Source organism: Mustelus asterias, unplaced genomic scaffold, assembly GCF_964213995.1.
Source record: "Mustelus asterias unplaced genomic scaffold, sMusAst1.hap1.1 HAP1_SCAFFOLD_992, whole genome shotgun sequence".
NCBI classification, from domain to species: domain Eukaryota; kingdom Metazoa; phylum Chordata; class Chondrichthyes; order Carcharhiniformes; family Triakidae; genus Mustelus; species Mustelus asterias.
This window is the reverse complement of record NW_027590938.1, coordinates 1,777-17,813: the sequence shown is the minus strand read 5'-3', so window position 1 is coordinate 17,813 and position 16,037 is coordinate 1,777. Positions and strand designations below refer to the sequence as shown.

General features: G+C 53.4%; 1 protein-coding gene across 1 annotated transcript in view; it reads right to left on the bottom strand.

The window, feature by feature from the left end:
• The window catches only part of LOC144487730 (rho guanine nucleotide exchange factor 12-like), a 136,846-nt gene extending 121,344 nt beyond the window's left edge, over positions 1–15,502 (bottom strand). The window contains exon 1 of the mRNA XM_078205798.1: positions 15,195–15,502. Within this exon, the coding sequence (XP_078061924.1) occupies positions 15,195–15,251 (57 nt within the window). The 5' untranslated portion in view covers positions 15,252–15,502. The remainder of the gene's footprint in view (positions 1–15,194) is intronic.
• Positions 15,503–16,037: the final 535 nt, after the last annotated feature.

Genomic DNA, 16,037 nt, shown 5'->3' with positions numbered 1-16,037 from the left:
AAGGCTCCGTTGACAATGCCTTTCAAACCCATGACCTCTAGGACCTCGAAGGACAATGGCAGCAGACACATGCAAACACCAAGATGTGTATGTTCCCTCCAATTCTAACACCATCCTTTCTTGGAACTATGTCACCGTTTCAACCATTTCTACTTCATCCCCATTGATGTAGACAGCGGCATGTTCTCCACTATGCTTCCTGAAGCTAATGACTATCTCCTTCATTTTGTTGACATTGAGGGGGAGATTATTGTGGTCACACCAGCCCACCAGATTCTCTATCTCATTCCTGTATTCCACCTCATCGTTGTTTGAGACCCGACCCACTATGATGTTGTCATCAGCAAACTCAAAATTCGAGTTGGAGGGGAATTTGACCACACAGTCATTGGTGTATAAGGAGTAGAGTAGGGGGCTGAGGACACAGCCTTGTGGGGCACTGGTGTTGAGGATGATCGTGGAGGTGGTGTTGTTGCCTGTCCTTACTGATTGCGGTCTGTGGGTTAGGAAATCTAGGATCCAGTTGCAGAGGGAGGAGTCAAGGCCCAGGCCATGGAATTTGGAGATGCGTTTCGTAGGAATAATGGTGTTAAAGGCTGAGCTGTATTTGATAAATAGCAGTATGACATAGGTGTCCTTGCTATCTAGGTGTTCCAGGGTTGAGTGCAGGGCCAGGGAGATGGCGTCTGCTGTGGACCTGTTGCGGCAGTAGGTGAACTGTATTGGATCCAGGCAGTCCGGGAGGCTGGAATTGATTCATGCCATGACTAACCTTTCGAAACACTTCATAATGATGGATGTCAGAGCCACCGGACAATAGTCATCAAGTCATTCTGCTTGGCTTTTCTTTGGTGCCGGGATGATGGTAGTCTTCTTGAAGCAGGGAAGGACCCGAGATTGGTATAAAGAGAGGGTAAAGGTGTCTGCGAATACCCCCACCAGCTGGTCCACACAGGATCTGAGTGCTCGTCTGGGTACCTCCATCCGGGCCAATCATTTTCCACAGGTTGACCTTCAAGAAGGCTGCTCTGATGTTGGCCCATAGGTTTATCTGAGGTTTCCGGTGTGGAGCGGGTGCACTCACTGACCTCTTGCTCAAAACGGGCATAGACTGCATTAAGCCCATCGGGGAGGGGTGCGTCGGAGCTAGCGATTTTATTTGCCTTCATCTTGTAGCCTGTTATGTCTTGCAAACCTTTTCATAGTCAGCGGGAGTCCGTGTGGCTAGCCTGGGACAATGGCTTGGTCTGATACTGTCTTTTGGCATCTTTGATATGGGCCAAATGCGAGCAACTGGGACTAGCTGGGAGGGCAGCATGGTTGGTGTGGACCGGTTGGGCCCAAGGGCCTGTTCCCGTGCTATATTGTTCTATGACTCCAGGTGTTCCCTTGCTTGAGACACCTGGCCCCGAATGTAGCCGCGCCGGGTTTGACCCAATCGCCAACGGAAGTTTGAAGAGTGGTTGCAATTTAAAAATGAAAACCCACTAGAGTCAGATGCAGTGACCTGTCGGTGAGACTCAGAAGTCAGGGTGAGGCCAAGATAAGAGTGTGACTGGACAAAGGAGTGAATCGTCAGAATAGATAGTGTGATTCACTGGCACTAACACAGTTTAAAGGCCAGGTCATTCCCCGACTGTTTTGCAAATTCATCTGTAACTGCGGACATACTGAACTAGACGTACAAGAACTTTGCAAGTTAGTGACGAGGTATCACAAAGGGGGCATAAATAACTGTTGGAAACTGTGCATCTTGGAATTGTCTTTTAAACACCGTTCCAAGAGAGCTTTCCCCTTTATGCGGATCGTATTGAATAAACTGCTGCTTGTTGCACCGACAGCTGACTCGGGTGAGTGTCTTTAGAGGCAAGAAAGACTAGTGGACACCCAACAGGACACACTGCTTGGCAGGCTGGTGGTGTGGGGATACCTAGTCAGGCCGTGCCTGAAAACTACAAATCTTTGGATGTTCCAGGGTTTTGATATTTGATCATAGGGTATGTACAGGGTAATGTCCTCAAGAGGATTGCCCAAGCGCAGAGTATCACTTAAATGGTACGAGATTGGTGCGTTGCTGTCCAAAGGGACCTGTGTGTCCTTGTTCATAAATTGCTGAAAGCTAACAGGTAGATTGCAGCAAGCAACTGGAAGGCGAATGGTATGTTGGCCTTCTTCGCAAGAGGATGTGAGTACAGGAGTAAAGATGCCTTGATTCAGTTGTATAGAATCCCAGTGAGCCCACACCCGGAGCACTGTGCACAGTTTTGGTCCTCTTACCTAAGGAAGGATGTATGTGCCATGGAGGGAATGCAGCAAGAGGTTCACCAGGATAGCAGGACTGTCCGAAGAGGAGCATTTGAGAAGACTCGGCCTGCACTCTCTGGAGTTTAGAAGAATGAGCAATGATCTCACTGAAACTTTCAAAGTTCTTAAACGATTTGGCAGGGATAGATGCAGAGGTCAGCCATTCAGCCCATCGGGTCTGCTCTGTCATTCAATGTGATCACGACTGATTGGATTTGATAATCCTCAACTCCACTTTCACGCCTTATCCCCTTGATTCCCTGACTGATTAAAAATCTGTCCACCTCAGCCTTGAACATACTTAATGACCCAGCCTCTACAGCCCTCTGCGGTAAAGAATTCCACAGATTCACTACCCTCCGGGAGAAGAAATTCCTCCTCGTCTCCGTATTAAATGGGTGACCCCTTACTCTGAGATTGTGCCCTCTGGTCCTAGACTCTCCCACAAGGGGAAACAACCTCTCAGCATCAACCCTGTCAAATCCCCCAGAACCCTCGGTGTCTCAATGAGGTTGCCTTTCATTCTTCTAAACTCCAATGAATACAGGCCCAACCTACTCAACCTCTCCTCATAAGAAAATCCCTCCATACCCGGGATCAACTTAGTGGAACTTCTCTGGACTGCCTCCAATGCCAGTATGTCTTTCTTTAGATAAGGGGACTTATCTAAAGAAGTGGAGAGGATTCTTAGAGACAGGATGTATGTGCATTTAGAACGGAACAATCTCATTAGTGACAGACAGCATGGTTTTGTGAGAGGGAGGTCGTGCCTTACAAATTTGGTGGAGTTTTTTGAGGAAGTGACAAAAACGGTTGATGAAGGAAGGGCCGTGGATGTCGTCTATATGGATTTCAGTAAGGCATTTGACAAGGTCCCACATGGCAGGTTGGTTAAGAAGGTTAAGGCTCATGGGATACAAGGAGAAGTGGCTAGATGGGTGGAGAACTGGCTTGGCCATAGGAGACAGAGGGTAGTGGTCGAAGGGTCTTTTTCCGGCTGGAGGTCTGTGACCAGTGGTGTTCCGCAGGGCTCTGTACTGGGACCTCTGCTATTTGTGATATATATAAATGATTTGGAAGAAGGTGTAACTGGTGTAATCAGCAAGTTTGCGGATGACACGAAGATGGCTGGAATTGCGGATAGCGAAGAGCATTGTCGGGCAATACAGCAGGATATAGATAGGCTGGAAAATTGGGCGGAGAGGTGGCAGATGGAATTTAATCCGGATAAATGCGAAGTGATGCATTTTGGAAGAAATAATGTAGGGAGGAGTTATACAATAAATGGCAGAATCATCAGGAGTATAGAAACACAGAGGGACCTAGGTGTGCAAGTCCACAAATCCTTGAAGGTGGCAACACAGGTGGAGAAGGTGGTGAAGAAGGCATATGGTATGCTTGCCTTTATAGGACGGGGTATAGAGTATAAAAGCTGGAGTCTGATGATGCAGCTGTATAGAACGCTGGTTAGGCCACATTTGGAGTACTGCGTCCAGTTCTGGTCGCCGCACTACCAGAAGGACGTGGAGGCATTGGAGAGAGTGCAGAGAAGGTTTACCAGGATGTTGCCTGGTATGGAGGGTCTTAGCTATGAGGAGAGATTGGGTAGACTGGGGTTGTTCTCCTTGGAAAGACGGAGAATGACGGGAGATCTAATAGAGGTATACAAGATTATGAAGGGTATAGATAGGGTGAACAGTGGGAAGCTTTTTCCCAGGTCGGAGGTGACGATCACGAGGGGTCATGGGCTCAAGCTGAGAGTGGCGAGGTATAACTCAGACAGCAGAGGGACGTTTTTTACACAGAGGGTGGTGGGGGCCTGGAATGCGCTGCCAAGTAGGGTGGTGGAGGCAGGCACGCTGACATCGTTTAAGACTTACCTGGATAGTCACATGAGCAGCCTGGGAATGGAGGGATACAAACGATTGGTCTAGTTGGACCAAGGAGCGGCACAGGCTTGGAGGGCCGAAGGGCCTGTTTCCTGTGCTGTACTGTTCTTTGTTCTTTGGGACCAGAACTGTTCACAGTATTCCAGGTGTGGTCGAGCCTTGTATAGTTTGAGCAAGACTTTTCTATTGTATATTCCATTCCCTTTGAAATGAAGGCCAAATTCCATTTGCCTTCCCCATTACCTGCTGAACTTGTTTTTTGAGATTTATTCACCAGGGCTTTCTCATACATGTTCTTTGCTACCTCTGGATTGATGCTTCTAAAACATGCCCAGCCAGCCAATCCCATTCTCTTCTCTGTAAACTTGAGGTCATCCAATTGGCCTCCTAATGTGCGCCAAGCCCCGCTCACCCCATTGTCCCGTGTTCGCTGACCTGGCTCTGACCTCGCTCCTTTAAAATTCTCATCCCTGCTCTCCGCTCCCTCCACATGGCCTCGCCCACTGGCACCATGCCACCCCCCTCAACGACCCACCCCCCCTCCCCATGCTGAAGTCTCTTCGCTCCAACAATCCTGCTCTCCGAAGCATCCCCCGTTTTCGTCACTCCTACACTGCCGGATATACCTTCCGCTCTGTTGTCCGCAAAACCCTGGGATTCCCTCCCCAATCCTCGCGGCCGTCCTCCTTCAAGTTGCTGCTCAAAGCCACCGCTTTTGACTAAGCATTTAGAAACCGGACTTAATGTGCGGCTCGATTGTTTGCCCACCTTGCATGAGCCTCGGGATGTCTGCGACATGAAAAGGCGCTACAGCAATGCAAGTTGTTCGTGTCGTTAATGGACAAGGTGGCAACACGGGATCGTGGATTGATACAGCACAAGAGGAGGCTGATCGGCCCATCTTCGACAGAGCTATCCAATTCATCCCTGCTCTTTCCTCGCGAACCTGCATCATCCCTCTCTTCAGGCATTTATCCAATTCCCTCCCAAGTTTACTGCTTCCGGCACCCTTTTAGGCAACTCATCCCAGATCACAACAACGCACTGCAGAAACACATTCTGTATTCATCTCCAAACCTCCCCTTCTGGTCTTCACTGATTCTCTTCAATCTGTGTCCCTCCTGCCACTTTCTCCTTATTCATTCCATCCAAAACCTTTCATGATTTTGAATACCTTGATTAAATCACCCTCCACCCACCCTCCCCGAACCTTCGTTCCAAGGAGAACAATTCCAGCATTAGAATCATAAAATCCCTACAGTGCAAAAGGAAGCCCATCTAGTCTGCACTAACTCTCCGAAAGAGCATCTTACCCAGGCTCTCCGCTCCTCCCTCTCCCCATAACCCCATGCACTTACCAATGCCAATCCAAACCTTTGGACTGTGGGAGGAAACCCACACAGACATGGGGAGAACATGCAAACTCCATACAGTCACCCAAGGCCGGAATTGAACCAAGGTCTCTGGTGCTGTGAGGCAGCAGCGCTAAGCACTGTGCCACTGTGAGGCAGCAGCGCTAACCACTGTGCCACTGTGAGGCAGCAGCGCTAACCACTGTGCCACTGTGAGGCAGCAGCGCTAACCACTGTGCCACTGTGAGGCAGCAGCGCTAACCACTGTGCCACTGTGAGGCAGCAGTGCTAACCACTGTGCCACTGTGAGGCAGCAGCGCTAACCACTCTGCCACTGTGAGGCAGCAGCGCTAACCACTCTGCCACTGTGCCACCCAGTCTCTCTACATCCTCTGAACTCCCTCATCCCTGGGAGCATGCTGGGGAAATGTCCTCTTGCCCATCCTCTCCCTTCCCCTTGACCTCCTTCTTAAAGTGGGAGAAAGAGAGAGAGAGAGGCCTTCAGCTGAGGCCTAACTGGGGGTTTTATAAAAGTTTAACATCATTTCCATGTTGTATCTGTGTCCTGATTAATCAAACCGAGGTTCCCTCTTTGCTGCTTGTTTTTTCCGTAATCCGTTTTATTTTGGATGGAATGAATAAAGAGGGGGTTCTCCTCTGGGTCCTGTCAGCTTCAATGACTTGTGTACTTACACACCCAGTTTCAATGATTTACGTACGTCCTCCCCCAGATCTCTCTGTATCTGAATTGCACCGCCCCCCCCCCCCTCCTTTCTGGAATTGTACCACTGAGTTTATATTGTCCCTCCACATTCTCCCCTCCCAAAGTCTATCGGTTCACACCTCAGTGTGCTAAATGGCATCCGCCATGTGTTGGACCAGTCCTCCTACATCCTCCTCCTACTGTCTGTCTCATTCTTTCCTGAGATTTGTATCATCTTCAAGCTCTGGAACCATGCTTTGCATACCCAGGTCATTAATACACGTCAGAGATCTCAGGGGAACTCTTAACTCCCCTCCACTCTGAAAAACAACTGTTTGCCATTACCTCCTGTTTTCACTTTGTCCGGCCAATTCCCACCCACAGAGTCACTGCCCCGTTCATCGGGCTTTCCACATTACTAACCGTCTATTCGGTGGAACTTTAGCAGGGATTGGGCCTTTGGAATTTCCTTCAATGTGAAGCACTCTGTATATACACAGACCCAAACACAACTGGAGAGTTTCAGCAACATCTACACAACCCTGTTTTTGTCTGCCCTCCTCCATCTCGTGCTTCTTCCCCCCTCTCTCCCCCCCCCCCATAAGTCGCTCACTCTCCATGTGATTCTCCCACTTTGTGTCTCTGTCTCCATCTGGGTCGCACTCTTCCCCCATGCAATCTCTCTCACTCTCTCTCTGGCAATGCATGCCTCCCATTCCTCCTCTGACATCCCCACTTCCCTCTGCGTCTCTCTCCCTCTTTACCCCCTGCATCTCTCTCTCCTCCCTCTACTTCTCTCTCTTCCCCCTCCCTACTTCTCTCTCTCCCATCTCTACTTCTCTCTCTCTGCATCTCTCTTTCTCTCCCCCTCCCTCTCCTTGCCGTGCATCACTCTCTCCCCCCCACTCTATGCATCTCTCTCTTTCCTCCCCACTTTGCATCTCCTTCTCTCTTCCCCTCCCTGCACCTTTCCTCCCTCCCCCTCCCCTGTATCTTTACCCCCCTCCCCCCCACCCTCCCCCCCCCCCCCACCCCTTGCATCTCGCCACCTCCCTGCCTCCCCACTCTCTGCATCTCTCTCCCTGCCCTCCCACTCTCTGCCTTCCCCTCTCTGCCTCTCTCTTTATCTTGGTCACTCCCACAACCTCGACACTAATTACAGCTTATCGCTGTATCTCAGCAGGAAAAGCATTTTGTGAAGTAAGCCTCGAGTCAGCAGACCATGATACCGCTGTGCCTGCTGTCTGGGACCAGTCACTCCCACTATTCTGGGCTACCCTAAAGCAGGGCCCAGCAGGAAACAGCGAGGGCAGTGCTGATAATAACCAGCCATTCTCCTTCCTGCCTTTCAACCCAATCTCACCCCCGTGTCTGCAACCCGCCCACACGAAATGGGTCAAAAGTTAAAAATGAGTTGGATGGCTATTCGACAGCAATGTGCATCGCAGCTGTGCCCAACTGTTATGGGCATTGGCTTGGTTACACAAAGCAATTCCTGGCAGGGGTCAGTGTCACAGAACAGGAATCCAAGCCAATTATCACTCACGATTAATCCCTTGCCTAATGAGAATCTATCTACCTCCGCCTGAAAAATATTCAGTGACCTCGCCCTGACCGCCTTCTGAGACAGAGTGTTCCAAAGTCACACAACTCTCAGAGAAAAACTCTTCTCATCTCCGTCCTATAAGGCCAAGCTCTCATTTTAAAACACTGCCCCCACCCCAGATTTGGACTCAACCACAAGAGGAAACATCCTTTCCACGTCCACCTTGTCAAAGCCATTCAGACTCTTATACTCTTCAACCAAGTTACCCCTCACTCTTCTAAACTCCAATGGAAACAAGTCCAGCCTCTCCAACATTGCCTCATAAGACAATCCAGCCATTCCAGTAAACTTGCTCTGAACCAGGAGGGTGCAGTTCAGGTCACAAACACATCAGCTATGATCTCATCCAATGGCAGAACAGGCTCAAGGGGCCGAATGGCCTGCTCTGAATTCCTGTCATGCGGTGTGTGTCTAACAGCACGCTTTCTCTTCAGCCCCTCCAGCACAATCATTCCAAACTCCAGAGAGATTTTACTGGGCCGCTAACTCTCACCACCCGAGAGTATCCAGCCCCCTCACAGTCCGAACAGCCAATACCCCCTCGTTCCGAGAGGGCCTCCCCGCACAGCCAGCCCTTCCACACATAGCAAGATTCCACAAATGATATGATTGGGGGATTTCCCCCCCCCCTGGGCTCACTGAGCTGGGCACTGTGACACATCCGTATTTGCTGTTTGCCCTCCACAGTGATATGCAACTCACCAACTGTGTATTTGAACACGAGAGGGGCCCCTTGAGGGGGGAAATGAAGCAATCTGAGACAAAATATACCAATATATTGGTAGATAAACAGTCGCAATCCAGGACAAAGTACCCAGCTAGACTTCCACCATCCAATAACATTCAATCCCTCCACTACCGACCAACGGGGGCAGCCGTGTGTACCATCTACAAGATGCACTGCAGTAACTCACCAAGGTTCCGTAGGCAGCACCTTCCAAACCCATGACCGCTACCATCGAGAAGGATAAGAGCAGCAGATACCTGGGACACCACCACCTGGAGATTCCCCTCTGAATCACTCACCACCCTGATTGGAAATATATCGGCCGTTCCTTCACAGTCTCTGGGTCAAAATCCTGGAACTCCCGCCCTAACAGCACTGTGGGTGTACCTACGCCACAGGGACTGCAGTGGCTCAAGGTGTCTTATCACAACTTTCTCAAGGGTAATTAGGGATGAACAAGAAATGCTGGTGTAACCAGTGATACCAACATCTCGTAGACAAATAAATCAAAATAAAATCACCTATCAGGCTCCCCTCCTGCATTAAAACTTAGATCCAGAAAGTCAGAGAATCTGAAATTTTTTAAAAAGCTATTTATTCTTCGAACTGCAGGAACGCACATGCGCACACAGACCCCCACGCCTGCACTCGCGCGCACACAGACCCCACGCCTGCACTCGCGCGCACACAGACCCCACGCCTGCACTCGCGCGCACACAGACCCCACGCCTGCACTCGCGCGCACACAGTCCCCACGCCTGCACTCGCGCGCACACAGACCCCACGCCTGCACTCGCGCGCACACAGTCCCCACGCCTGCACTCGCGCGCACACAGACCCCACGCCTGCACTCGCGCGCACACAGTCCCCACGCCTGCACTCGCGCGCACACAGACCCCACGCCTGCACTCGCGCGCACACAGACCCCACGCCTGCACTCGCGCGCACACAGACCCCACGCCTGCACACGTGCGCACACAGACCCCACACCTGCACACGCGCACACACAGAACCCACGCGTGCACACGCACACACAGACCCACGTGTGCACACGCACACCACGCGTGCACACGCACACACAGACCCATGCATGCACACGCACACACAGGCCCACGCATGCACATGCACACACAGGCCCACGCATGCACACAGACCCACGCATACAGACATATGCATGCACACGCACACACAGACCCACGTGTGCACACGCACACCACGCATGAACACGCACACAGACCCACGCGTGCACACGCACACGCGTGCACACGCACACACAGACCCACGCGTGCACACGCACACACAGGCCCACGCACACACAGGCCCACGCATGCACACACAGACACACGCATCCATTGACGCACGCAGGCAAATACGGGCATACTGTATCTGGTGAGTCCATTCTATTCCAACATTCCTTTATTGCCTCCTACTTTCCACCAGTCTTTCAACCGTGGGGCAATGACACCTGACCCAAAAGGGCAACACATGCATTAAGAGCCCGAATGGGTGTTCATTTCCTCAGAACAGGGATGAAAAGTTTACAACGGGCAGGGAAATCATTTAGAAGCCGACTTCCTCACGCACATGTACCAGTTGTGTGACAACAATTTCCATCAACATAACTGCGTTTTCATTGCAAAATATCCCAAGGTCCTTCTTAGCAACAACCATCACCACTGAGCCATGTAAGCTGATCGAGGACAGGTGACCAAACTTAGTCCAAGAGGTTGTTTTAAGGAGCGCCTGAAAGCAGGATCGAGACAGCCGGAGATAAGAGAGGGAATTAACTGAGCTCAGGGCCTGGGCAGCTTACGGCATGGCCACCGACGGCAGAGAGGTTAAACTGAAGATGCTCAAGAGGCCAGAAAATGGGGGAGGGCAGAGATCTGGACAGGTTGTGGGGCTCACCAGTGTCCTGTGTTAAGACGAAAGCCGCTGCCTTCCTCACGCAGGGATAGTCAGCCCCTCAGACCCGCTCATTCCACTGGCCTCGCTGACCTATCAGACACCACTGCACTTCAAATTCCATGGGACATTTCAACAAAACTGCAAACCAAACCACAAAGTGGCTCAGAACCTTTTCCTGTTTCCTACCATGCAGTGATGGGATGCAGGTCTGTGATCCTCTGGCAGTGCAGCACTGCATCAGTACTGACCCTCTGGCAGTGCAGCACTGCATCAGTACTGACCCTCTGACAGTGCAGCACTCCCTCAGTACTGACCCTCTGGCAGTGCAGCACTCCCTCAGTACTGACCCTCTGGCAGTGCAGCACTCCCTCAGTACTGACCCTCTGGCAGTGCAGCACTGCAGTTCGGCAAAGTTACTGAAAACCCCCCCAAGAAAAAAAACTAGAGATCAACAGCACTCAGAACGGCGGGGTGGAGTTGGGCAATGGGGGACCGAGCAGGCCTGATCTACAAACACCGGAGAAGGACAATGTAGGGCCGCGGGGGTAGGCGGAGGGGGCGGAGGGGGGGGTGGGTGTTGCTGGGTTTCCTTGTTTACAAAACACAGGCAATCGAGCAGACGCAATGGGGCCAGTCTCTCCACTCCCGAAGCCAGGTGTGCCCAGAGCTGGCAGGGACATCATGCCAGTCCCTACAACGTCCACACAGTTGAGCTTGTGTTCTCAGCGCTGATTTGGCTAACCTGAGCGGGCTGCCTGATACTGCCCGCACCCCATCGCGCACACACTGCCCCACCCTTCAAACCTGCCTGCTCCTGCCACAAGTACAGCACGGTCCGGTCACACGAGACAGGACCAAGTCAACAGCGAACAGTGACAAACTGGGAACAGTGCTGCATTACACACACGCTGTGTTACTGTCGCAAAGACTCTAATACTTCGACCGCGACATAAATCACCATCATTTCCCCCCTTGGACCATTGGACAGGTCATCGCAACTGTCAGTGCTGGCTCCAGCCTTGGAGTCAAGAGGTCATGCACTTGAGTCCTACTCCAGATAGCTGAGCTCAAGATTCTAGCTGCTAGTGCTGAGGGAGAGCTGCACTGTCAAAGGGTCAGTACTGAGGGAGTGCTGCACTGTCAAAGGGTCAGTACTGAGGGAGTGCTGCACTGTCAGAGGGTCAGTACTGAGGGAGTGCTGCACTGTCAGAGGGTCAGTACTGAGGGAGTGCTGCACTGTCAGAGGGTCAGTACCGCAATGTCAGAGGGTCAGTACCGCACTGTCAGAGGGTCAGTACTGAGGGAGTGCTGCACTGTCAGAGGGTCAGTGCTGAGGGAGTGCTGCACTGTCAGAGGGTCAGTACTGATGCAGTGCTGCACTGTCAGAGGGTGAGTACTGATGCAGTGCTGCACAGTCAGAGGGTCAGTACTGAGGGGGTGCTGCACTGTCAGAGGGTCAGTACTGAGGGAGTGCTGCACTGTCAGAGGGTCAGTACTGATGCAGTGCTGCACTGTCAGAGGGTCAGTACTGATGCAGTGCTGCACTGTCAGAGGGTCAGTACTGATGGAGTGCTGCACTGTCAGAGGGTCAGTACTGAGGGAGTGCCGCACTGTCAAAGGGTCAGTACTGAGGGAGAGCTGCACTGTCAAAGGGTCAGTACTGAGGGAGTGCTGCACTGTCAGAGGGTCAGTACTGAGGGAGTGCTGCACTGTCAGAGGGTCAGTACTGAGGGAGTGCTGCACTGTCAGAGGGTCAGTACCGCAATGTCAGAGGGTCAGTACCGCACTGTCAGAGGGTCAGTACTGAGGGAGTGCTGCACTGTCAGAGGGTCAGTGCTGAGGGAGTGCTGCACTGTCAGAGGGTCAGTGCTGATGCAGTGCTGCACTGTCAGAGGGTGAGTACTGATGCAGTGCTGCACAGTCAGAGGGTCAGTACTGAGGGGGTGCTGCACTGTCAGAGGGTCAGTACTGAGGGAGTGCTGCACTGTCAGAGGGTGAGTACTGATGCAGTGCTGCACAGTCAGAGGGTCAGTACTGAGGGAGTGCTGCACTGTCAGAGGGTCAGTGCTGAGGGAGTGCTGCACTGTCAGAGGGTCAGTACTGATGCAGTGCTGCACTGTCAGAGGGTGAGTACTGATGCAGTGCTGCACAGTCAGAGGGTCAGTACTGAGGGAGTGCTGCACTGTCAGAGGGTCAGTGCTGAGGGAGTGCTGCACTGTCAGAGGGTCAGTACTGATGCAGTGCTGCACTGTCAGAGGGTGAGTACTGATGCAGTGCTGCACAGTCAGAGGGTCAGTACTGAGGGAGTGCTGCACTGTCAGAGGGTCAGTACTGATGCAGTGCTGCACTGTCAGAGGGTCAGTACTGAGGGAGTGCTGCACTGTCAGAGGGTCAGTACTGAGGGAGTGCCGCACTGTCAGAGGGTCACAGATCCGCACCCCATCACTGTGTGGTAGGAAACAGGAAAAGGTTCTGAGCCACACAGAACACTTCAGGTCTCTGGACTGTATGTCCAGTGGCTTAGGTTAACTGGGGCAGCACGCAGCATAATACAATCTGTGCTTGTGGGCCTAATAGGGAAACAGGTGTTGGGTGGGGGGGGGTGAAAGAAAAATTCAGCCAGGATGCCTGCAATCAATCCTGACACCGAGCGCACATTTAATAAAGGGTGCAGGTAGACTCACCGCTGCTGCTACCCATAGTCAAACTGCCTGCCAGCAATCACTGCTTGATGTTCAAGTGTGAAAGGTGGTGGGGTCGGGGAACACGAGAGAGAATGAACACAATGCAAGGGATGACCTAACACACCATGAGAGCCCCAGGCGGATACCACAGAGCATCCCAGCCAGAAGAACAACAGTCACAAAACCAACAGAGACCCAAATAAGTCAAACCCTCTCGGCCTGGCAAGATTTGGTTTTTTCCACCACTCCAGCCGACTGAATCCCAGATGGTTCAGAGCGTTTTCACATATTACAAATTCCTGGGTCCGCGCTGAGGCCTTGAGCAGCATCGCATCATGTATGGTGGCCCTTGTGGTTTTGTGGGATCTTGCTGTGCGCCAACAAGCGACTCTACTTTTCCTGCATTCCAAGTGCGTTTCACATGCGCTACATGACTAACAGAGGCACCAGGGGAGGATGGTCCCCGAGGTGCAGAAATGCAGGTCGCTTTTGGTTCTTGTTGTTAGGTTTGGGGTAGGGGAGATGGGTAGTGGGGGAGTGGGAGAGGGGGGAAGGGAGCAGAGACTCAATCATTCCCTTGGGACGATAATTGGGGAGTTTCATCGGTTGAAGATTCCCTCAGCACGATTGCCTCTTGCTGTGACTGAAAACTCTACAAGTGACCGTCAGTGAAGCCGCAACAGATACTCAGGGGCGCTGCGCAGTCAAGTCTGTCAGTCTCTTCCCAGCCTCCCTCCCTCATCCCGACTGCCTCTTCCCAGCCTCCCTCCTCCTCCCTGACTGCCTCTTCCCAGCCTCCCTCCCTCATCCCGACCTGCCTCTTCCCAGCCTCCCTCCCTCATCCCGACCTGCCTCTTCCCAGCCTCCCTCCCTCATCCAGACTGCCTCTTCCCAGCCTCCCTCCCTCATCCCGACCTGCCTCTGCCCAACCTCCCTCCCTCATCCAGACTGCCTCTTCCCAGCCTCCCTCCCTCATCCAGACTGCCTCTTCCCAGCCTCCCTCCCTCATCCAGACTGCCTCTTCCCAGCCTCCCTCCCTCATCCCGACCTGCCTCTGCCCAGCCTCCCTCCTCCTCCCTGACTGCCTCTTCCCAGCCTCCCTCCCTCATCCCCGACTGCCTCTTCCCAGCCTCCCGCCCTCATCCCGACTGCCTCTTCCCAGCCTCCCTCCCTCATCCTGACTGCCTCTTCCCAGCCTCCCTCCCTCATCCCTACCTGCCTTTTCCCAGCCTCCCTCCCTTCCTCCTCTCAGCCTCGCACCCTCCTTCTCCCCTCCCTCTCTCTTCCAGCCTCCCTCCCTCATCTCAGCCTTGCTTGCTCCCTCTCCCCTACCAGAGTCCCTCCTTCCCTTTCTCTCCCCTCTCTGCCTCTTCCCAGGCCTCTTCCTTCCTTCACTCTCCCCAGCCTCCCTCCCGCCACCTATCTGCCCTCACGAGTGCTGGCTCAATCCCCCTGACTGACAAAAACAAAACCTTCACCCCCCCCCCCCCACCCACCCCGCTCCCGTCCGCTTCAGTACGTTTCGTTTCTCTGGGGGTTTGAAGTTTGCTTTTGAGATTGTGTTGACTTTGCTGCAGTTACGACCCCCATCCCTCCCGAAGGGGTGGCCTTTGACATTTCTCCATTTGTTGAACAGACTTTATTTGGGCTGCAAACCCCCCCCACCCCCCCGCCCCCAGTAGAAGCAACTCTTCCCCTCTGTCGGGCCAGCTGCTGTTTGTCTAAGAGCGTCGCGGAGCTCCCTGTAAATTCCTGAGCTGCCTTGTGTGGCTGCGGAGAGAGGCAGAGCAGACCCCCACCCCCTCTCCCTCCCACCCCCGCACCCTCAGGTACTGGCACTGAGATCAACTTCCCACCAAACCTGCCTGCCTGCCTTTCTCTCGCTCCCTCTCTCTCGTGGACAGCACCACCCCCGCACACTCCCTTGATCAATAAAATCCAACAGCCCCCTTCCCCTTCTCCCCCCACCATCCCTCGATAAGGCTCCCGGGTTGTTTTTCCTACCCCGTCCCCGCTCCTACCTTTGCAAGTTCCTCTGCATTCCAGGAAGCAGGAGGTTGATGTTGAGATTCCGGCATGAAGTAGGGGGAGGGGGAGCTGTCTGGAGTTGAGAGGAGGGGGGAACCCAGACAGTGGCACTGCACCCGCCTCCTCTCGAAACCCGTCCTCCCCGGCACTAACACGCCAGCCGCACAGTGCCCGTTCTGGTCTGATGTTCTACCCACCCTCTCTCTCCGACTGCCTCCTCCTCCCCTCTCTCCTTCAAGGCCAAACGGTCAGATCCTGTCTCGCCCTCCCTCCCCCTGCACTAACTACCCTCCCGCCCCCCTTGGTACAGTCCTCGCAGGCAGTGTTTTCAGACAACACTCCGCCCTCGGTTGCTGACTCCGACCCCCCCCCCCCCCCAGCAGCTCCGACACAGCCCAAATCAGCAGCTGGCGGAGCTGTGCTCAGGGCCTGGGGGAGGGGGAACGGGAAGAATTCCCAGGCCTGTCTCATCCTGCACAGCTTCATTCAGGTGTACGGAGAGCTCTCCAAACTTGCCCACCAGAGGCCACTCGGCCCCTCAAACACGATCCAGCCCGAGGGTGATCTTCCACATCAATGTCATTTTCACACACTGTCCCCACAAGCCCCAATATCTTTAATCGGTAAACTCTCTCCCCTGTCCTTCTGTCCCACCCTGGCTCGCCCCCGTCTGTCCCACCCTGGCTCGCCCCCGTCTGGCCCACCCCCTATCCCTCCGTCTGTCCCACCAACCCCCCGCTCCCCTACCCTCCGCCCCCCCACCCCCGTCCGTCTCCCTCCCCCCGTCCGTCTCGCCCGGCTCCCTCCCCCCGTCCGTCTCGCCCGGCTCCCTCCCC